Source organism: Salmo salar, chromosome ssa15 (genome assembly GCF_905237065.1).
Source record: "Salmo salar chromosome ssa15, Ssal_v3.1, whole genome shotgun sequence".
In the NCBI taxonomy this organism is placed as follows: domain Eukaryota; kingdom Metazoa; phylum Chordata; class Actinopteri; order Salmoniformes; family Salmonidae; genus Salmo; species Salmo salar.
In genome coordinates, this window is record NC_059456.1 from 28,149,157 (window position 1) to 28,172,154 (window position 22,998).

The following is a 22,998-nucleotide window of genomic DNA, read 5'->3' on the forward strand; positions in this document are numbered from 1 at the left end:
GTGTCCAGGGCACAGCTGGAAGCTGAGGGCGGTCTATAACAGGCGGCAACAGTGAAAGACTTATTTCTGGTGAGATTCATTTTTAAAATTAGAAGCTTGAACTGTTTTGGCATAGACCTGGAAAGTATGACAGAACTTTGCAGGCTATCTCTGCAGTAGATTGCAACTCCTCCCCCTTTAGCAGTTCTATCTTTTTCTTACCCCCTTTTTCTCCCCAATTTCGTGGTATCCAATTGTTAGTAGTTACTGTCTTGTCTCATCGCTACAACTCCCGCACGGACTCGGGAGAGGAGAAAGTCGAGAGCCATGCGTCCTCCGAAACACAACCCAACCAAGCCGCACTGCTTCTTAACCTGTCTGGGAACCTGGGACGCTTGCGTCCCACCCTAGTCAACAGCCAGTGGAATCGCGTCGCACGAAATACAAATACCTCAGAAATGCTATAACTTCAATTTCTCAAACATATGACTATTTTACACAATTTTATAGATGCATCTCTCCTGAATCGAACCACGTTGTCCGATTTCAAAAAGGCTTTACAGCAAAAGCAAAACATTAGATTATGTTAGGAGAGTACCCAGCCCAAAAAAATCACACTGCCATTTTCAAAGCAACTAGCATGCATCACAAATACCCAAAACACAGCTAAATGCAGCACTAACCTTTGACAATCTTCATCAGATGACACTCCTAGGACATCATGTTACACAATACATGCATTTTTTGTTCGATAAAGTTCATATTTATATATAAAAAGAGCATTTTACATCGGCGCATGACGTTAAGAAAATATTTTCCCTCAAATGCTTCCGGTGGATCAGCGCTACAATTTACAAAATTACTATTCGAAAACATTGTTAAAATGTAATATTGTCATTCAAATAATTATAGATTAACATCTCGTGAATGCAACCGCATTGCCAGATTTAAAAATAACTTTACTGGGAAATCACACTTTGCAATAAACGAGGTGGTATGCTCAGAAAAATAGGCTAGGCGATACAGATTAGCGCCATCTTGGAACCATCTAAAATCAAATATACTATTGTAAATATTCCCTTAGCTTTGATTATCTTCATAAGAAGGCACTTCCAGGAATCCCAGGTCCACAAAAAATGTAGTTTTGTTCGAAAAAGTTAATAATTTATGTCCCAATAGCTCCTTCTTGTTAGCGCGTTCCGAAGGCTACTCATAATGTACTGTAGCGCGCGGGACTTGTCGCCACGAAAGAGCAATATTTTTTTTATTTACGTTCGTTCAAACATGTCAAACGTTGTATTACATAAATCTTTAGGGCCTTTTTCAACCAGAGCTTCAATAATATTCAAGGCGGACGACTGCATTGTCTTACTAAACGTTTCGGAATGAGAGGCTTCCCATGGGCGCCCGCGTCATAGTAGTAATGGCCCTCCCCCTGTGACCAACTTTCCAAGCCTCTCTTTCGGTCGGTTTCTACCATAGAAGACTCAAACCACTTTGTAAAGACTGTTGACATCTAGTGGAAGCCTTAGGAAGTGCTAAATGAATCCTAACTCACGGTGTGTTTCATAGGCAAAGTGTTGAAGGTGATTCCACAAATCAGATTTCCACTTCCTGCATGGAATCTTCTCAGGTTTTGGCCTGCCATATGAGTTCTGTTATACTCACAGACACCATTCAAACAGTTTTAGAAACCTTAGAGCGTTTGCTATCCAATTCTACTAATTATATGCATATTCTAGTTACTGGGCAGGATTAAATCGGGTACATTTTTTATCCGGCCGTGCAAATACTGCCCCCTATCCCCAACAGGTTATTAACACAGCGCCCATCCAACCCGGAAGCCAGCCGCACCAATGTGTCGGAGGAAACACCGTACACCTAGCGACCTGGTCAGCGTGCACTGCACCCGGCCCGCCACAGGAGTCGCTAGTGCGCGATGAGCCATCCCTAACCCGGACGACGCTAGGCCAATTGTGCGCCACCCCATGGGCCTCCCGGTCGCGGCCAGCTGCGACAGAGCCTGGGCTCGAACCCAGAGTCTCTGGTGGCACAGCTAACAATGCGATGCAGTGCGCTCTGGATAAGAGCGTCTTAGACCACTGTGCCACCCGGGAGGCCCCTGGCAGTTCTATCTTGATGGAAAATGTTGTAGTTGGGTATGGAAATCTCAGAATTTTTGGTGGCCTTCCTAAGCCAGGATTCAGACACGGCAAGGACATCGGGGTTGGCGGAGTGTGCTTAGCAGTGAGTAAAACAAACTTAGGGAGGAAGCTTCTGATGATAACATGCATTAAACCAAGGCTTTTTCAATTACAGAAGTCAATAAACGAGAGTGCCTGGGGACACGCAGGGCCTGGGTTAGCCTCCTCATCACCCGAGGAACAGAGGAGGAGGAGAAGGATGAGGGTACGGCTAAAGGTTAGCAAAACTGGTCTTCTAGAGCGTTGGGGACAGAGAATAAAAGGAGCAGATTTCTGGGCGTGGTAGAATAGATTCAGGGCATAATGTGCGGACAGGGGTATGTTGGGTGCGGGTACAGTGGAGGTAAAGCCCAGGCACTGAGGGATGATAAGAGAGGTTGCATCTCTGGACATGCTGGTTATACTGGGTGAGGTCACTGCATGTGTGGGAGTTGGGACAAAGGAGGTATCTAAGGCATGTAGAGTGGGACTAGGGGCTCCGCAGTAAACTAAAACAATGATAATTATCCTAAACATCAGTATACAAGGCATATTGACATTTGAGAGAGGCATAAAGCGAGGCATAAAGCAATCACAGGTGTTGATTGGGAGAGCTAGCTAAGACAACAACGGGTAAGACAACAACAGCTAATCAGCTAAGACAACAACAACAGGTAAAATGGCGATGAATGGGCAGAGAGGGTCGGTTAACTACACACAGGGCCTGAGTTTGGGGCTAGGGTCGACAGATAAACAAAGGTAAACAAAGTGGAGTGCCGTGATATATGAACAGATCAGCAGGCATCAGCCATGTAGCCAAGTGATCATAGGGTCCAGTGAACAGCAATAGATGGAACAGGGAAGCCGCGTGGTAGTCGTTGCTATGCTAGCACGCGGGAGACACAGCGTTTTAAAGTTAGCAGGCTGGGGTAAGGAGAAGCGTCTGCTCCGACGTCGGGCACAGCAGATGGAATTACGTCTCCGGATCAGTCTTGGTGGTACGGCGGGGCACCTTGTCGACAAAGGGACCGGGCCAGATGGCGAAGAGGTGTTGTAGTAATTTTGTTTGCTAGCCGGGAGATGCACCTGGCTCAGGGCTAGCTTCGGGGCTGGGTCACTCGGTAGCAGCTAGTTAGCTGTGATGATCAGGAGTAATGGTCCAGGGTTTATGGCAGGAATCCGGCATTGTAGTGGAGAAAAACAGTCCGATGCTGGCAGGTATTATCCTGGCTAAAAAACGTCTGGTGCCTGTGCAGAGGGTAAAGGCCGCTAACAATTACTAAATAGCTAGAAGCTAATTAGCTGCTTAGCTTCTGATGGCTAGCAACTGATGGAGGTTCTGGCTATAAGGTCTAAAAAAGAAAATAGCGGATCCGTGTCACATTGAGTGAGGCAGGTTACCGGGAGGTGTATTTAATTAAAAAATGTAAAAGAGATTGAAATATATATGAAAAAATACAAAAAGTAACGAGAGGACGACAAACCACGTCTGCACTGCTACGCCATCTTGGAATTTGGCTGTATTGGAATATAGCTGTGGCCATCTGGCTAGTATCAACAAGGGTTTTCTACAACAATAGCAACATTAGCGCAGCTACAGTAACTAGTAGGGCTGCAGGATTTGGACAAAATGTCTAATTGTGATATTTTTTTGGGGGGGCATATATTGCAATTGCAATTTTTAAACACTTGAGTGTAAACTTGTTAATTCCATCAGACATGGTTAAAACAACTGTCACTTCTAAAATGAGATCATATTCTGAATACATACGGCTGCTAACCGAGTGAAAAATATTTTACATTTACATTTTAGTCATTTAGCAGACGCTCTTATCCAGAGCGACTTACAGTAGTGAATGCATACATTTCATTTAATTAGATTTTTTTTCTGTGCTGGCCCCCCGTGGGAATCGAACCCACAACCCTGGCGTTGCAAACACCATGCTCTACCAACTGAGCTACAGGGAAGGCCTATAACATTGTTATAGGCTGCATATGATAGCATTATTACACCTACATATTAACAAACATAAATGTTTAACATGATTATCAAAATATAGTGTGCTATAAGCGCAGTACTTATTAATTAATAACATTGAGTTCATATTTTATCATTAGGCCTATGATTTCTTAAATTAAGTTCATTATTTATTCAGGCAGCCATAGGCTGAAGATGGAATAGGAAGCTTATGATTGTGTATAAGTAAGCTCAGTCATTATTATAATTGAATTATAAGTCAAAGTGCCTTAACCTACCAGTTGCAAGGTGCAGCCAGTGTCCAAAACATTGTAGTCTGGTCCAGTCATTCAACGCTACATTCAATGTTTCAACTTCTCCCTTCATTTTGTTATACAGTGTTGGGATGGCGACTTGGGAGAAATATCTGCGAGATGGAATCTTGTATCTCCTGTCAGCTTGTTTTATCTTCTTCTTGAAGCTGACTGTGTAGATAGGAGCCATGTCTTTGGTTATGTTATAGGGATAGCCTCTGTGATTTCTATGTGTCTGTGGGATGTTTTATATTCAAATTATATAATACATTTGTAGTGTTGTCGCCGCAACTCTGAGGCACTTTTTGCACAACACCTGCATTTGGTCGCTTTGCCTATAGCCAAAATACTGCCATACTCCGTAGCAGTGTGTGGGTAAAATCACCAGGGAAGCCAAGCCACGTGGAAAAAATACATATTACAACCTATGTGTTGTGATAATTGCGTTGTTTGCTCTATAACCTGTTAGTTCAGTCATATGTTACAACAAACAGTTACATGACCTACAGCATGGCCAAGCAAGTTAACGTTTCCCACATTTTTGGACCATAAAAACAACTATTGAGTTACCGCAAGTCATAAAGAAAACAAGCACTGACTACATTATCCAACACCATTTCAACTTCAACATCATCTAGTCAACTATGCTTAGTCTCATACAGTAACAACTAAAAGATAACATGATTTAGTCCAATCAAAGTAAGCGGAATATGATGTGGAGTAATACATCTAGCTACATTTTGAAACTTCCATCCTCTCAGGCCAGGGGCACAATGTATGAATTTATGTTTGGATCAGAATTGCTGTTATAATCATTGGCCAGTACAGACAATTAAGTAAAACCACAAATCCCTATCTCCATCCATGGCTAGTTTAGGAAAGAGATGATTTTAGCTAGTTGTCCTCCGGTGGCTAGCCAGCAACGCAACGATTCAATGATGTTTGTCTTCTGATGTGATTGGTGTGAAGCCAAATCCAAACTGGCTTCCCTTCCCTTGTGCCAGGACCGTTCACAGCAGAGCTCACTCAGTTTAGGCACGCTACGGGCGGCAACAATGTCATACTCTTTTTGACCAGACCGCATCAGATACACATACTGAGACACGGGCGCTGTTTCGTTCGCTAGGATGCTTTTTCCAGTGAGATACATTCAGTATTGCCAATTGAGGGACATTTATGAAACCCAGAGAGACAAAATGATTTACCCTTTTATATATTTTTTTCCATGGTACATTTTTTGGGGAAGCCTGGCTCACTTTAGCATCCATGAATACATGCCACTGGCCATACCACTGAAGATGCGCCCTTCTTTAGCACTATATCAACGGTCTTGTTAGCACTAGCAGCACTCTTGTTTCCGACAAGCACTCTGAGGTATAGCCGCTCTCTCCTCACCAGCATCTAACTGCGCGCTCTAAGCAGGGACACTTGTAATGGGACAGCATGTGCATGCCATGCAGAGAGTGAGAGAAACCGCTTGTGATTGGTCAGCATCCTCTGCATGTAGAGAGGGAATGATGGGGTCTAGTTTATCTCATTGGAGGAGGTACCGTAGTCTAGTTTTTGTTGTTGTATTAACGGAGTGTCTAAAAAAAAAAAAAGGAGAAAATCACAGCCTACAGGAGGGTAGCTCTCCACGAACAGGCTCTCCGACCATCAAGTAACAGACAGACATGCATTGCCAAACAACACTACTGCCACCTTCTGGTTTGGAGTATTTTAACAAGGCTGAGTGGCTATTGACTTTAAGGTCATTGCTGTGTGAACACGAGATTAGCTGCCGAAACGGTTCAGAGTTGCTAAGTAGCCAAACGTTTGACAGTCCTACTGGTGTGTCTGAGCCATTTGATGAGTACTCTGGATGTAGATTTCGGATTCGTCACTATTACAAATAGAATACATGCCTTCAATGACAAAATGTACTCCGTCACAGCCGCTAAAATGAAATGGACCCTGAGCTCCTAGAAATGCTGGGTCAAGTCAGAGAACTGTTCAATAAACCATTATAGCCTCTGAGCCTCGGGTCTATTTCCACACACCCGGCCTGCACCAGGGGACATCTCTCTCGCTCCCTTTTTCTTTCTCTCACTCTATCTTTAGCTTCTCTCTCTCTCTCTCTCTCTCTCTCTCTCTCTTTGTGTCTCTCTCTGTCTGTCTGTGTCTCTCTCTTTCCTCTCCCTCTCTTTAAGCCCCCCTCTCTCTCTCTCTTTAAGCCCCCCTCCCTCTCTATTTAAAGGCTAGGAATTGTTCCACATGCCAGGGAGAGCCATCCTAGACCTGGCCACTCACATGGCTGGAGTTAAGGGGGGACAGATGACGCTGTGAGGACACCCTCCCTTCCCCCTAGTTGACTCCACTTGACCCTCCCTCCACATTCCTGGGGGTAATAACTTGAAATGTTTCAAAACTTTTTTTTCCTACTAAACCCATGGTCTTAAGTAGCATGGAGTCCCTCACCACCCACACATCCCCCGTGTGTGTGGGTGTGGTATTTATAAACTACCCTCTCTCAATATACTACCAGCCGGCTGTGGTGGAGTGTAGACAGGGCCTGGAAAGGATAGGCAGGAGGTCTGCCTTATATCACTGTGACTTGTTTTGGAAGGAGATGTTGAATGACCATGCCCAGAAGGCCATCCCTCTGGGAGGTTGTTGAAATGTCATGCCCAGAAGGCCATCCCTCTGGGAGGTTGTTGAAATGTCATGCCCAGAAGGCCATCCCTCTGGGAGGTTGTTGAAATGTCATGCCCAGAAGGCCATCCCTCTGGGAGGTTGTTGAAATGTCATGCCCAGAAGGCCATCCCTCTGGGAGGTTGTTGAAATGTCATGCCCAGAAGGCCATCCCTCTGGGAGGTTGTTCAAATGTCATACCCAGAAGGCCATCCCTCTGGGAGGTTGTTGAAATGTCATGCCCAGAAGGCCATCCCTCTGGGAGGTTGTTGAATGACCATGCCCAGAAGGCCATCCCTCTGGGAGGTTGTTGAAATGTCATGCCCAGAAGGCCAACCCTCTGAGAGGTTGTTGAAATGTCATGCCCAGAAGGCCATCCCTGTTACCCTCTACATCAAAGGCAGAACTCCACTAGTCATTGTGTCATTTGTTTGTTATTCTGTCTATTAGCAGACTCATCTTCTCTCCCAGCTGTGTTGCATTTGGGAGAACGCTGCTATGGAGGGCAATAAGAGATGTTGATTTCATTAGCCTTTTGACCTTTCCCTTTCATTATTATTATTTAATTTGATGGTATAAATCATTGGGTTGTTTGCTGGAGATCAGAAAGAAGACAGAGGCTATGTTCCATTGTCCATGCTAGCGTACGACTTAGAATGCATGCCCAGCCCAATACATTGCTTCATTCTAAGTAGTATGACTATTTGGATATCGGAACACAGACCGTTTTGGTTAAAAAGATTTTAAAACTGAAAGGGATATTTCAGCAATTTGACATATTTTGATCATGAGCTTTCAAGGTAAGTAAACAAATGTCTAAACATTTAATCACTGAACTTTCCCTTTAATCTTGTATTTAGCAGGTGAACTGAATTCTTGGCTTAATTAGATTCTATAATAACGCATGAAAACCATTTCAAACACATTCAATTGATTGGATTTCTTTGACTTTTTCCGCAGGATTCCATGAATGCCTTGGCCCTGGATTTGGACTACCCGGCGCTACGGAAAAACAAAAACATAGATGCCTTCTTAAACAGATGTAAGATATAGAATTGCTTTGAGGCAGACCTTGGTAATAAGATGCTTTGCATTATCTGAGGTAGCAAGAAAGAAGGAGATGGCAAAAGCAAGCAAGCGTGATGTATGCGTTGCTATGGTGATTCAGAAACAGTGCAAATCAACATCCAGTAGAAAACAACGCTACGTCAAAAGATTACAACTCAGGCGCCAAGTCCCATTGTACCGTGGCGGCTGATGGCATTCGCTGCCAGGTTCAACGGCATTTACCTTCGTGCTCTCATTTACCTTGGTGCTCCATCTCGTACCATCTAAACGCAGCTGAAGCATAGAGATATCCAGGGCACATGAATGTTGCTATATGAGTTGGGACTGGTAAACTGAAGTGGTATAGAGTTAGCTCGACTTCACATCTCCTTAATTCCTGGCTACTTTCAACATCATAATCCATTGTCATCCTTAGGGTGCATTTGTAAATTCACTCGGCTGTGTCAGTGCACTCTGGGCCATACATAATTCAGTGCGTTGTCAGATAGTCCTTGTGTAAAATCAGAGCGTTTCGCTCTCAGGACTGTTCGGAGGAAAACATTGGACGCTCTGGCTGAGGAGTAGGGTTTATCCGAGCATTCTGACCTTACAGCAGCAGTCAAGTACCCAAGCTAACTGGCTAAAGTTGCTTAGCTTCAAGCAAACGTCAAGCAAATCAAATGGTATTTGTCACATAGAACAGGTGTAGACCTTACAGTGAAATGCTTACTTACAAGCCCTTAAACAACAATGCAGTTTAAGAAAAATAAGTAAAAAAAAATTTAAAAAAAATTAAAGAGCAGCAGTAAAATAACAGTAGCGAGGCTATATACAGGGGGTACCGGTACAGAGTCAATGTGCGGGGGCACCGGTTAGTCAATGTAATTGAGATAATATGTACATATAGGTAGAGTTAAAGTGACTATGCATAGTAATAAACAGAGAGGAGCAGCAGCATAAAAGAGGGGGGCAATGCAAGTAGTCCGGGTAGTCATTTGATTAGCTGGTCAGGAGTCTTATGGTTTGTGGGTAGAAGCTGTTAAGAAGCCTTTTGGACCTCGACTCGGCGCTCTAGTTCCGCTTGTCGTGCGGTAGCAGAGAGAACAGTCTATGACTGGGGTGGCTGGAGTCTTTGACAATTTTTAGGGCCTTCCTCTGACACCGCCTGGTGTAGAGGTCCTGGATTGCAGGAAGCTTGGCCCTAGTGACGTACTGGGCCGTTCGCACTACCCTCTGTAGTGCCTTGCGGTCGGAGGCCAAGCAGTTGCCATACCAAGCAGTGATGCAACCAGTCAGGATGCTCTCGATGGTGCAGCTGTAGAACCTTTTGAGGATCTGAGGACTCATGCCAATCTTTTCAGTCTCCTGAGGGGGAATAGGCTTTGTCATGGCCTCTTCACGACTGTCTTGGTGTGTTTCGACCATGATAGTTTGTTGGTGATGTGGACACCAAGGAACTTGAAGCTCTCAACCTGCTCCACTGCAGCCCCATCGATGAGAATGGGGGCGTGCTCGGTCCTACTTTTCCTGTAGTCCACAATCATCTCGTTTGTCTTATTTACATTGAGGGAGAGGTTGTTGTCCTGGCACCACACGGCCAGGTCTCTGACCTCCTCCCTGTATGCTGTGTCATCATTGTCAGTGATCAGGCCTACCACTGTTGTGTCATCGGTAAACTTAACCCTGAGGGGCCCCCGTGTTGAGGATCAGCGTGGCGGATGTGTTGTTACCTACCCTTACCACCTGGGTGTGGCCCATCAGGAAGTCCAGGAGCTTGTTTAGTCCCAGGGTCCTTAGCTTAGTGATTAGCTTTGAGGGCACTATAGTGTTGAACGCAGAGCTGTATGAGCTGTCGATGAATAGCATTCTCACATAGGTGTTCCTTTTGTCCAGGTGGGAAAGTGCAGTGTGGAGTGCAATAGAGATGGCATCATCTGTGGATCTGTTTGGGCGGTATGCAAATTGGAGTGGGTCTAGGGTTTCTGGGATAATGGTGTTGATATGAGCCATGACCAGCCTTTCAAAGCACTTCATGGCTACAGATGTGAGCGCTACAGGTCGGTAGTCATTTAGGTAGGTTACCTTAGTGTTCTTGGGCACAGGGACTATGGTGTTCTGCTTGAAACATGTTGGTATTACAGACTCAGTCAGGGAGAGGTTGAAAATGTCATTGAAGACACTTGCCAGTTGGTCAGCGCATGCTCTGAGTACACGTCCTGGTAATCCGTCTGGCCCTGCGGCCTTGTGAATGTTGACCTGTTTAGGTCTTACTTACATCGGCTAAGGAGAGCGTGATCACACATTTGTCCAGAACAGGTGGTGCTCGCATGCATGTTTCACTGTTAGTTGCTTCGAAGGAAGCATAGAAGTAATGTAACTCATCTGGCTCGTGTCACTGGGCAGCTCGCGGCTGTGCTTCCCTTTGTAGTCTGTAATAGTTTGCAAGCCCTGCCACATCCGATGAGCGTCGGAGCCAGTGTAGTACGATTCGATCTTAGTCCTGTATTGATGCTTTGCCTGTTTGATTGATTGTTCGTTGGAGGGCGTAGCGGGATTTCTTCTAAGCTTTTGGGTTAGTGTCCCGCTCCTTAAAAGCGACAGCTCTACCCTTTAGCTCAGTGCGGATGTTGCCTGTAATCAATGGCTACTGGTTGGGGTATGTACGTAGGGTCACTGTGGGGGACGACGTCATTGATGCACCTATTGATGAAGCCAGTGACTGATGTGGTTTACTACTCAATGCCATCAGAATAATCCCAGAACATATTCCAGTCTGCTAGCAAACAGATTGGCACAAATTCCAGACACAAATCGAAAGCTTGGGACTAAAATGGTGTTCTGCATTTTTGTCAATTTAATTATTGACATAGCTTTGTTCTGTTTAATGTTCTGAAACTATATAGTACTCTAAATACCCCAATTCATCTTAAGTTCAAAAGAATGCAAGATCAAAATTGCTGACTGGGGGAATGGACTCTACAAGGTGTCTAAAGCATTCCAAAGGGATGCTGGCCCATGTTTACTCCAATAATGTGTCAAGTTGGCTGGATGTCCTTCTTGATACACACTGGAAACTGTTGAGTGTGGAAAAACCCAGCAGCGTTGCAGTTCTTGACACAAACTGGTGCGCCTGGCACCTACTATCATACCCTGTTCAAAGGATCTTTTGTCTTGTCCATTCACCTTCTGAATGGCAGACACAATCCATATCTCAATTGTCTCAAGGCTTAAAAATCCTTCTTTAACCTGTCTCCTCCCCTTCATCTACACTGATTTTAAAGTGACAAGTGACATCAATAAGGGGTCATAGCGTTCATCCAGATTCGCCTGGTCAGTCGATGTCATGGAAAGAGCCTGTGTCCTTAATGTTTTGTACACTCAGTGTAGTTCCAAGCTCTCGTAATGAGAGAAGGACATAGTCTGCTCATTTTACTCACCTAGTGACTGTAACCATGCTACTGGCAACAATTTCATTCTGTTTTTACTGCTGTTTACTGACACCTGTCATTACAGAATTAAGTGCGTTCGTAAATTGATCAATTATTCTGCACTCGGGTGCACTGTCGAACAAGAGTGTTCTGCCATTGGATTGTTTTGCCAGTGTGAATGTACAACCTCTCCTTTGGTTTATAACAATTAACTACAGTTTCTGTATCAACCCTGCCTTGCACTATTTCATGTCAGAAGACTATATAATAACCAGTATGAAACCCAACCCAAAACATATCACCCTTACTGTAGCAATTGGTGACACAACACAGGTAGACGAGCAAGTTAATGTAAAGTTTTACCAACCTCGCCTCTAACTAGCATCCACATGGAGGTAACTTACGACTGGTACAACTGTGAAGGTATTTGACCTCTGAGGCCCTTGCTGACCTCTCCTTTGAATGCAACCATTTGCGTGGGCCTCTGTTACCATGGTAACCCATTTGACCTCTGACCTCTCTGTCCTGTAGATGAGAAGGCCATGGTTAAGATGCGGGACCTGCAGTTGAAACCGGAGGACTTTGACAAGGTCAAGATGATCGGCAGAGGAGCCTATGGAGTGGTGCAACTGGTGAGAAACTCCCTCCGTGTGTTTGTGTGTTTGCGCCGCAAAGATACAATGATATACAAACAGATTAAGAACATTTAGATTCCTCACTGCCTGTGTGAGCTCTTGCGTTTGTGTCTCCCCCTTCCAGGTGCCTGCCTGTCTGTATGTTTTTCTTTGTGTATTTTTCAGGTTCTGTGTACCTTGTAATAAAGGCATGTTTAGACAGGTTGTGTGTGTTGGAAAGATTCATTTTGTGTCTTAAGTCTTGTGTGAAGAGGGGGGGCTGGTCGATCTGTGTGTACATGTTGTCCTGTGGGTGTATCTTATGTTTTGTGTGTGTGTTGTCTTGTTGTTTGCAGGACATTATGTTATCAAGGGCCTTCAATGGCATTATCTGCAACTTTGTGTCAAAGTGACATTGTATCTTGTGTCTACTGGTGACTGTTTTATGTTGTGAATGTGTGTTTATACTGCTTTCTTTTGGCGGTTTCCCTCGTAAAAGAAATCTTGTATCTCAGTAGCGTCTACTACTTGTATAAATAAAGTGTGTGGCCGCGTGTGTGTGTGGCCGCGTGTGTGTGTGGCCGCGTGTGTGTGTGGCCGCGTGTGTGTGTGGCCGCGTGTGTGTGTGGCCGCGTGTGTGTGTGGCCGCGTGTGTGTGTGTGGCCGCGTGTGTGTGTGTGGCCGCGTGTGTGTGTGTGTGGCGCGTGTGTGTGTGTGTGGCCGCGTGTGTGTGTGTGTGGCCGCGTGTGTGTGTGGCCGCGTGTGTGTGTGGCCGTGTGTGGCCGCGTGTGTGTGTGTGTGGCCGCGTGTGTGTGCGTGGCCGCGTGTGTGTGCGTGGCCGTGTGCGTGGCCGCGTGTGTGTGTGTGTGGCCGCGTGTGTGTGTGTGGCCGCGTGCGTGTGTGTGTGTGTGTGTGTGGCCGCGTGTGTGTGTGTGTGTGTGGCCGCGTGTGTGTGTTTGTGTGTGTTTGTGTGTGTGGGCCGCGTGGGTGTGTGTGTGTGTGTGGCCGCGTGGGTGTGTGTGTGTGTGTGGCCGCGTGGGTGTGTGTGTGTGGCCGCGTGGGTGGGTGTGTGTGTGTGTGTGTGTGTGTGTGTGTGTGTGTGTGTGTGTGTGTGTGTGTGTGTGTGTGTGTGTGTGGGGCGCGCGCGTGTGTGTGTGTGTGTGTGGCCGCGCGTGTGTGTGTGTGGCCGCGCGTGTGTGTGTGTGTGGCCGCGCGTGCGTGTGTGTGTGTGTGTGGCCGCGCGCGCGTGCGTGTGTGTGTGTGTGTGTGTGGCCGCGCGTGCGTGTGTGTGTGTGGCCGCGCGTGCGTGCGTGTGTGTGTGTAATCTTATACCTCGTCATCTCAATCTCTTCATTTAAAGACTCAATCATGGACACTCTTACTGACAGTTGTGGCTGCTTTGCGTGATGTATTGTTGTCTCTACCTTCTTGCCCTTTGTGCTGTTGTCTGTGCCCAATAATGTTTGAACCATGTTTTGTGCTGCTACCATGTTGTTGTCATGTTGTGTTGCTACCATGCTGTGTTATGTGTTGCTGCCATGTTGTGTTGTTGCTTTGCTATGTATTTGTCTTATGTCTCTCTATGTAGTGTTGTCTCTTCATAATGTGTGTTTTGTCCTTTTAATCCCCGCCCCCGTCCCCGCAGGAAGCCTTTTTGGTAGGCCGTCATTGTAAATAAGAATTTGTTCTTAACTGACTTGCGTAGTGAAATAAAGGTGAGATAAAGAATGACTTAATAAAATGTACCTCCCCTCCAGGTCCGTCACAAGGCGTCTCAGAAGGTGTACGCCATGAAACAGCTCAGCAAGTTTGAGATGATCAAACGCTCTGACTCCGCCTTCTTCTGGGAGGAGAGAGACATCATGGCCTTCTCCAACAGCCCCTGGGTCGTCCAGGTGAGAGAGGGAGGGAGAGAGACGTACACACACACACACTCATACACGTACAGTACACACACCTCTCACAGACTCCAAATGTCAATCAAGCTGTTATTGTTGTGATATGTGTGTTTTCCAGCTGTGCTGTGCTTTCCAAGACGACCACCACCTCTACATGGTGATGGAGTATATGCCTGGTGGAGATCTGGTCACCCTGACCATGAACTACGACATGCCAGAGAAGTGGGTCCGTTTCTACACTGCCGAGGTGGTGCTGGCTCTAGATGCCATTCACTCCATGGGTTTCATCCACCGCGATGTGAAACCGGACAACATACTACTGGACCAAAATGGCCACCTCAAGCTGGCTGACTTTGGCACCTGCATGAAGATGGACTCTGTGAGTTTGCAGGGGAGTTGGAGAATTGGCTGATGGTCTAGGGCAGTGCAACCCAGTCCTGGTCCTGGGGAGCCAAAGGGGTTCGCATTTAGTTTTTTGCACTAACACAGCTGGTTCAAGAATCAACTCGTCATCAAGCCTTCACTTGAATCAGGTGTGTGCACCCCTTTGGGTCCCCAGGACTGGGAAGCATTGGTCCATGGCCTAGACTGGGCTGTGGGGGTTTTCTGAGTGAGACTCCATCCTAATCTGAAATGGTCTTGTTATGGGAATTCTGTCTGAAACACCAAACTCAAGCCCTAGAGCTGACTTTTTTTTCTGCTTTCTTCTGTAACTTAATGCTAACATGAGCTAATTTTAGACTATTTCCAAGGCGATGAACTGTCTACTGCTAAAATCTGGGTTTGGGGAAATTTCACTGCTCCAGTGCACCACCATGTGGTCAGATTTAGAATTGTTTAGTGTCGATTTCCATGTAGAAAGTCCATCAGGTTAAGTTGCTGAATCATGACTTACAGGACAGGTAAGGTGTGCCAAAAAGCTCTTTGACAAATTTAATGGGCCGGTTTCCCAGACACAATTTCCTCAAAATCTGTAACCATGGGCACCCTCTTAGATATCATCCTGACCAACCTTCCCTCTAAATACACCTCTGCTGTCTTCAACCAGGATCTCAGTGATCTGCCTCATTGCCTGCGTGCGTACTGGGTCTGCAGTCAAACGACCTCCCCTCATCACTGTCAAACGCTCCCTAAAACACTTCAGCGAGCAGGCCTTTCTAATCGACTTGGCCCGGGTATCCTGGAAGGATAGTGACCTCATCCCATCAGTAGAGGATGCCTGGTTGCTCTTCAAAAGTGCCTTCCTCTCCATCTTAAATAAGCATGCCCCATTCAAAAAATGTAGAACTAAGAACAGATATAGCCCTTGGTTCACCCCAGACTTGACTTCCCTTGACCAGCACAAAAACATCCTGTGGCGTTCTGCATTTGCATCAAATAGCCCCCGTGATATGCAACTTTTCAGGGTTGTCAGGAACCAAAAAACTCAGTCAGTTAGGAAGCTAAGACTAGCTTTTTCATACAGAAATTTGCTTCCTGTAGCACTAATTTCAAAAAGTTTTGGGACACTGTAAAGCCCATGGAGAATAAGAGCACCTCCTCCCAGCTGCCCACTGCTCTGAGGCTAGGAAACACTGTTACCACCGATAAATCTACGATAATCGATCATTTCAATAAGCATTTTTCCATGGCCATGTTTTCCACCTGGCTACCCCTACCCTGGCCAACATCTCAGCACCCCCTGCAGCAAAGCACCCCCTGCAGCCAACACCTCCTTTGGCCGCCTTTCCTTCCAGTTCTCTGCCTGTACCTGTACATAGCCAACACCCGACTACCTCATCCCCATATTATTACTTACACTCTTGCTCTTTTGCACCCAAGTATCTCTACTTGCACATCATCATCTGCACATCTATCACTCCAGTATTAATGCTAAATTGTAATTATTTTTGCCTCTATGGCCTATTTATTGCCTTAACTCCCTACTCTTCTACATTTGCACACACTGTACATAGATTTTTCTATTTTTCTTTTTGTGTTATTGACTGTATGTTTGTTTGTGTAACTGTTGTTTTTGTCGCACTGCTTTGCTTTATCTTGGCCAGGTTGCAGTTGTAAATGAGAACTTGTTCTCAACTGGCCTACCTGGTTAAATAAAGGTGAAATAAATAAGTAAAAATAAAACACAGATTGGGCTTAGTCCTGGACTAAAAATCATGTAGAGTCACCATTAAAAGTGCTTCTTACTCAAGGACTTGGCTTAATCTGTGTCTGGCACACTGTCCCAATATGTTTCACTGTTTAGGTTATCTGCTTTAACGATGTCTCTGTCTGCCTGTTTCCCCGCCTGCCTCTCCGTCTGTCTCTCTCATTCCAGACGGGCATGGTCCACTGTGACACAGCGGTGGGGACTCCGGACTACATCTCCCCTGAGGTGCTCAAGTCCCAGGGGGGGGATGGCAACTACGGCCGCGAGTGTGACTGGTGGTCCGTGGGGGTGTTCATCTTTGAGATGCTGGTCGGTGAGTGAGTTTGTCTGATCCTGAATCAGAACGGTGTGCAGGATCTCAATCGGACCGTTGACATGCTAATGTTAATTCTCTTAGTTTTGTCATATGGATTGGCGCAAAGCTACTGAAGATGGTTTGATAAATCCCGCTCGGGTGATATGTAACCTTGCCTGAGACCTCAAGACTTGTGTTAGCTCCCTAAGCTAATGTCTTGGATTTAGCTCAGCGGGCTAACAGTCTTGTGGCATGCCAAACACCAAGGTTTGAATCCAGTGGTCACACTACTAGGCTATTTGTGTTTATTGAAGCTAGTTTAACCTCCCCTGTAAAGCCAAACAAAAGCCCCAAAACATTTAAATTTCACCTCTCTTTTTAGGCGAAACCCCATTTTATGCCGAGTCACTAGTAGGAACCTATGGGAAGATCATGGATCACAAGAATAACCTCAACTTCCCTGATGATGTGCAGATGTCCAATGATGCCAAGGACCTCATCTGTGCCTTCCTGTCTGACAGGTACAGTATGTTTGACCTACGTAACAAAGCCCCCATGACCTACCTGACCTCTCGGCTCCTTCAAAGTGTGATCTCTCTTTTTTTCACACTTTCCTGTGGAGGCTGTTACTGCCTTTTAAAATGAGAGGAGCGTGAGGAGGGAGAAGAGGGCTATGTGGGAGAAAAGCTGTCCCACTCTAAACCTTCATAATCCCTTAATAAGACCTATATGCTTCAGCACTCTTTAGCTTGAGCTAATGTCGTGCTACGCCACATAAAGGGAGGCAAACCGGTCATGCCACATTTTGCATCGCACCAGACGTAAGGTTATGTAGCCTAGTGTGACAGGTAGCCTAGTGGATAGCGTTGGGCCAGTAACCGAAAGGTTGCTAGATCTAATCCCCAAACTGACAAGGTAAAAATCTGTCGTTCTGCACTGTTCCTAGGCTGTCATTGTAAATAAGAATTTGTTCTTAATTGACTTGCCTAGTTAAATGAAGGTTAAACAATAAATTAATAAAATATGTACAGTTGAAGTCGGGAAGTTTTACATTCCTCCTGACACAGCTAGTGTAACTGAGTCAGGTTTGTAGGCCTCCTTGCTCGCACACGCTTTTTCAGTTCTGCCCACACATTTTCTATGGGATTGAGGTCAGGGCTTTGTGATGGCCACTCCAATACCTTGACTTTGTTGTCCTTAAGCCTTTTTGCCACAACTTTGGAAGTATGCTTGGGGTCATTGTCCATTTGGAAGACCCATTTGCGACCAAGCTTTAACTTCCTGACTGATGTCTTGAGATATTGCTTCAATATATCCACATAATTTTCCTCCTCATGATGTCATCTATTTTGTGAAGTGCACCAGTCCCTCCTGCAGCAAAGCACCCCCACAACATGATGCTGCCACCCCCGTGCTTCACGGTTGGGACGGTGTTCTTTGGCTTGCAAGCCTCTCCCTTTTTCCTCCAAACATAACGATGGTCATTATGGCCAAACAGTTCTGTCTTTGTTTCATCAGACCAGAGGACATTTCTCCAAAAAGTACGATATTTTTTATGGCGGTTTTGGAGAAATGGCTTCTTCCTTGCTGAGTGGCCTTTCAGGTTATGTTGATATAGGACTCTTTACTGTGGCTATAGATACTTTTGTACCTGTTTCCTTCAGCATCTTCACAAGGTCCTTTGCTGTTGTCCTGGGATTGATTCGCACTTTTCACACCAAAGTACGTTCATCTCTAGGAGACAGAACGTGATTTTCCCATGATGTCAAGCAAAGAGGCACTGAGTTTGAAGGTAGGCCTTGAAATACACCCACAGGTACACTTCCAATTGACTCAAATGATGTCAATTAGCCTATCAGAAGCTTCTAAAGCCATGACATCATGTTCTGGAATTTTCCAAGCTGTTTAAAGGCACAGTCAACTTAGTGTATGTAAACTTCTGACCCACAGGAATTGGGATACAGTGAATTATAAGTTAAATAATCTGTCTAAACAATTGTTTGGAAAATTACTTGTGTCATGCACAAAGTAGATGTCCTAACCGACTTGCCAAAGCTATAGTTTGTTAACAAGACATTTGTGGAGTGGTTGAAAAACGAGTTTTAATGACTCCAACCTAAGTGTATGTAAACTTCCGACTTCAACTGTATTATGAATTTGCTTAAATGATTTGTGAAGTATCAATGTAGTGCTTATGAACACTATAAATATTGTTATTAAGCCTTGAACAACAAACAAAGTTGTTCTTAGTTTAAACTGGGACCAGAAAAGATGGGAATGACACCTGAGTGAGCGATTCTTTGTTAATGGCTATTAGATACTTAGCATCGTAGTAGTAGTTGATGGGAGTAGAGGTTAATGATTATACTTAGCATCGTAGTAGTAGTTGATGGGAGTAGAGGTTAATGATTATACTTAGCATCGTAGTAGTTGATGGGAGTAGAGGTTAATGATTATACTTAGCGTAGTAGTAGTAATAGTAGTAGTTGATGGGAGTAGAGGTTAATGATTATACTTAGCGTAGTAGTAGTAGTAGTAGTAGTAGTAGTAGTAGTAGTTGTTGTTGTTGGGAGTAGAGGTTAATGATTATACTTAGCGTAGTAGTAATAGTTGTAGTTGATGGGAGTAGAGGTTAATGATTATACTTAGCATCGTAGTAGTAGTAGAGATTAATGATTATACTTAGCATTGTAGTAGTAGTAGAGATTAATGATTATACTTAGCATCGTAGTAGTAGTAGAGATTAATGATTATATTTAGCATCGTTGTAGTTGATGGGAATAGAGGTTAATGATTATACTTAGTATCGTCGTAGTAGTAGTTGATAGGAGTAGAGGTTAATGAGGATACTTAGCATCGTAGAAGTAGTTGATGGGAGTAGAGGTTAATGAGGATACTTAGCATCGTAGTAGTAGTTGATGGGAGTAGAGGTTAATGATTATACTTAGCATCGTAGTACTAGTACTAGTTGATAGGAGGAGAGGTTAATGATTATACTTAGCATCGTAGTAGTAGTAGTAGTAGTTGATGGGAGTAGAGGTTAATGATTATACTTAGCGTAGTAGTAGTAGTAATAGTAGTAGTTGATGGGAGTAGAGGTTAATGATTATACTTAGCGTAGTAGTAGTAGTAGTAATAGTTGTAGTTGATGGGAGTAGAGGTTAATGATTATACTTAGCATCGTAGTAGTAGTTGATGGGAGTAGAGGTTAATGACTATACTTAGCATCGTAGTAGTAGTTGATGGGAGTAGAGGTTAATGATTATACTTAGCATCGTAGTAGTAGTAGAGATTAATGATTATGCTTAGCATCGTAGTAGTAGAGGTTAATGATTATATTTAGCATCGTTGTAGTTGATGGGAATAGAGGTTAATGATTATACTTAGTATCGTCGTCGTAGTAGTAGTAGTTGATAGGAGTAGAGGTTAATGATTATACTTAGCATCGTTGTAGTTGATAGGAGTAGAGGTTAATGATTATACTTAGCATCATAGTAGTAGTAGTAGTAGTACTTGATAGGAGTAGAGGTTAATGATTATACTTAGCATCGTTGTAGTTGATGGGAGTAGAGGTTAATGATTATACTTAGCATCATAGTAGTAGTAGTTGATGGGAGTAGAGGTTAATGATTATACTTAGCATCGTAGTAGTTGGAGTAGAGGTTAATGATTATACTTAGCATCGTAGTAGTAGTTGGTGGTAGTAGTAGTAGTAGTAGTAGAGGTTAATGATTATACTTAGCATCATAGTAGTAGTTGATGGGAGTAGAGGTTAATGATTATACTTTGCATCGTAGTAGTAGAGGTTAATGATTATACTTAGCATCGTAGTAGTAGTAGTAGTAGTAGTTGATAGGAGTAGAGGTTAATGATTATACTTAGCATCATAGTAGTAGTTGATGGGAGTAGAGGTTAATGATTATACTTAGCATTGTAGTAGTAGTAGTAGTAGTAGAGTAATTATTATACTTAGCATCATAGTAGTAGTAGTTGATGGGAGTAGAGGTTAATGATTATACTTTGCATCGTAGTAGTAGAGGTTAATGATTATACTTTGCATCGTAGTAGTAGAGGTTAATGATTATACTTAGCATCATAGTAGTAGTTGATGGGAGTAGAGGTTAATGATTATACTTAGCATCATAGTAGTAGTAGTTGATGGGAGTAGAGGTTAATGATTATACTTAGCATCGTAGTAGTTGGAGTAGAGGTTAATGATTATACTTAGCATCGTAGTAGTAGTTGGTGGTAGTAGTAGTAGTAGTAGTAGAGGTTAATGATTATACTTAGCATCATAGTAGTAGTTGATGGGAGTAGAGGTTAATGATTATACTTTGCATCATAGTAGTAGAGGTTAATGATTATACTTAGCATCGTAGTAGTAGTAGTAGTAGTAGTTGATAGGAGTAGAGGTTAATGATTATACTTAGCATCATAGTAGTAGTTGATGGGAGTAGAGGTTAATGATTATACTTAGCATTGTAGTAGTAGTAGTAGAGTAATTATTATACTTAGCATCGTAGTAGTAGTAGTTGATGGGAGTAGAGGTTAATGATTATACTTTGCATCGTAGTAGTAGAGGTTAATGATTATACTTTGCATCGTAGTAGTAGAGGTTAATGATTATACTTAGCATCATAGTAGTAGTTGATGGGAGTAGAGGTTAATGATTATACTTTGCATCGTAGTAGTAGAGGTTAATGATTATACTTTGCATCATAGTAGTAGAGGTTAATGATTATACTTAGCATCGTAGTAGTAGTAGTAGTTGATAGGAGTAGAGGTTAATGATTATACTTAGCATCATAGTAGTAGTTGATGGGAGTAGAGGTTAATGATTATACTTAGCATTGTAGTAGTAGTAGTAGTAGTAGAGATTAATTATTATACTTAGCATCGTAGTAGTAGTAGTTGATGGGAGTAGAGGTTAATGATTATACTTAGCATCATAGTAGTTGATGGGGGTAGAGATTAATGATTATACTTAGCATCATTGTAGTAGTTGATGGGAGTAGAGGTTAATGATTATACTTAGCAGCGTAGTGGTAGTTGATGGGAGTAGAGGTTAATGATTATACTTGCATCATTGTAGTAGTTGATGGGAGTAGAGGTTAATGATTATACTTAGCATCGTTGTAGTTGATGGGAGTAGAGGTTAATGATTATACTTAGCATTGTAGTAGTAGAGGTTAATTATTATACTTAGCATCGTAGTAGTAGTAGAGGTTCATTATTATACTTAGCATCGTAGTAGTAGTTGATGGGAGTAGAGGTTAATGATTATACTTAGCATCGTAGTAGTAGTTGATGGGAGTAGAGGTTAATGATTATACTTAGCATCATAGTAGTTGATGGGGGTAGAGATTAATGATTATACTTAGCATCATTGTAGTAGTTGATGGGAGTAGAGGTTAATGATTATACTTAGCAGCGTAGTGGTAGTTGATGGGAGTAGAGGTTAATGATTATACTTGCATCATTGTAGTAGTTGATGGGAGTAGAGGTTAATGATTATACTTAGCATCGTTGTAGTTCATGGGAATAGAGGTTAATGATTATACTTAGCATCGTAGTAGTAGTTGATGGGAGTAGAGGTTAATGATTATACTTAGCATCGTAGTAGTTGATAGGAGTAGAGGTTAATGATTATACTTAGCAGCGTAGTAGTAGTTGATAGGAGTAGAGGTTAATGATTATACTTAGCATCGTAGTAGTAGTTGATAGAAGTTGAGGTTAATGATTATACTTAGCATCATACTAGTAGTTGATAGGAGTTGAGGTTAATGATTATACTTAGCATCGTAGTAGTAGTTGATGGGAATAGAGGTTAATGATTATACTTAGCATCGTACTAGTAGTTGATAGGAGTTGAGGTTAATGAGAGGCTGGGACATTAGAGGTATAGTAGACATGAAACACTAGCCCTTTCTGCTGCCGCACAATGCCTGTCTTCTACTCCCCTTCCCCTCTGTTTATTTTCTCTCTCACTCACTCTGCAGTCTCTCTCTCACACCACACTCACATACACACAGAGATACACACACACACACACACACACACGCACGCCCTACACAAACTAAGGTTATTATAGTAAACTAAAACTGAAACTAAAATATAAACTACTTAGTTTCAGTATAGTTTTATTTCAGTTTACTATCTTCTTTGACTGCAAAACCACGTAAAATAAAAACCATCATTAATTTTGAGTTTTTTTTCTTCTAAAAATCAATTGGAATTTGATTTTTATTTTTTTCAAATGGGTTTTTAAGCTTCTGACTGAGTAAATGCTGCCAGTAGATGGCGATGTTTCAAATAGGCCTAGCATGTGCATCAGTATCACTAACTATCAGTAATAACAGGGTGAGCACGGACTGGACTGGGCCAAGGTAGAACAGCTTGTAAAGTTGCTGTAGCCGTTCGCAATCCACACTGAGCAGCTTCAAACTGACAGTCACTGTCTGCCG

At 43.5% G+C, this 22,998-nt stretch overlaps 1 protein-coding gene across 9 annotated transcripts in view; it reads left to right on the top strand.

Annotated features, from left to right (window-relative positions):
- The window catches only part of LOC106571171 (rho-associated protein kinase 2), a 74,518-nt gene that overhangs the window by 8,888 nt on the left and 42,632 nt on the right, over positions 1 to 22,998 (top strand). For all 9 annotated transcript variants that reach the window (XR_006759142.1, XR_001320866.2, XM_045695595.1 and 6 more), the window contains exons 2-7: positions 8,064 to 8,145; positions 12,110 to 12,210; positions 13,950 to 14,087; positions 14,209 to 14,469; positions 16,408 to 16,552; positions 16,917 to 17,055. Coding sequence is in view for 7 of the 9 variants with exons in the window: in XM_045695595.1 (XP_045551551.1) it covers positions 8,064 to 8,145; positions 12,110 to 12,210; positions 13,950 to 14,087; positions 14,209 to 14,469; positions 16,408 to 16,552; positions 16,917 to 17,055 (866 nt within the window). In the remaining 2 variants the exon portion in view is untranslated. The remainder of the gene's footprint in view (positions 1 to 8,063; positions 8,146 to 12,109; positions 12,211 to 13,949; positions 14,088 to 14,208; positions 14,470 to 16,407; positions 16,553 to 16,916; positions 17,056 to 22,998) is intronic.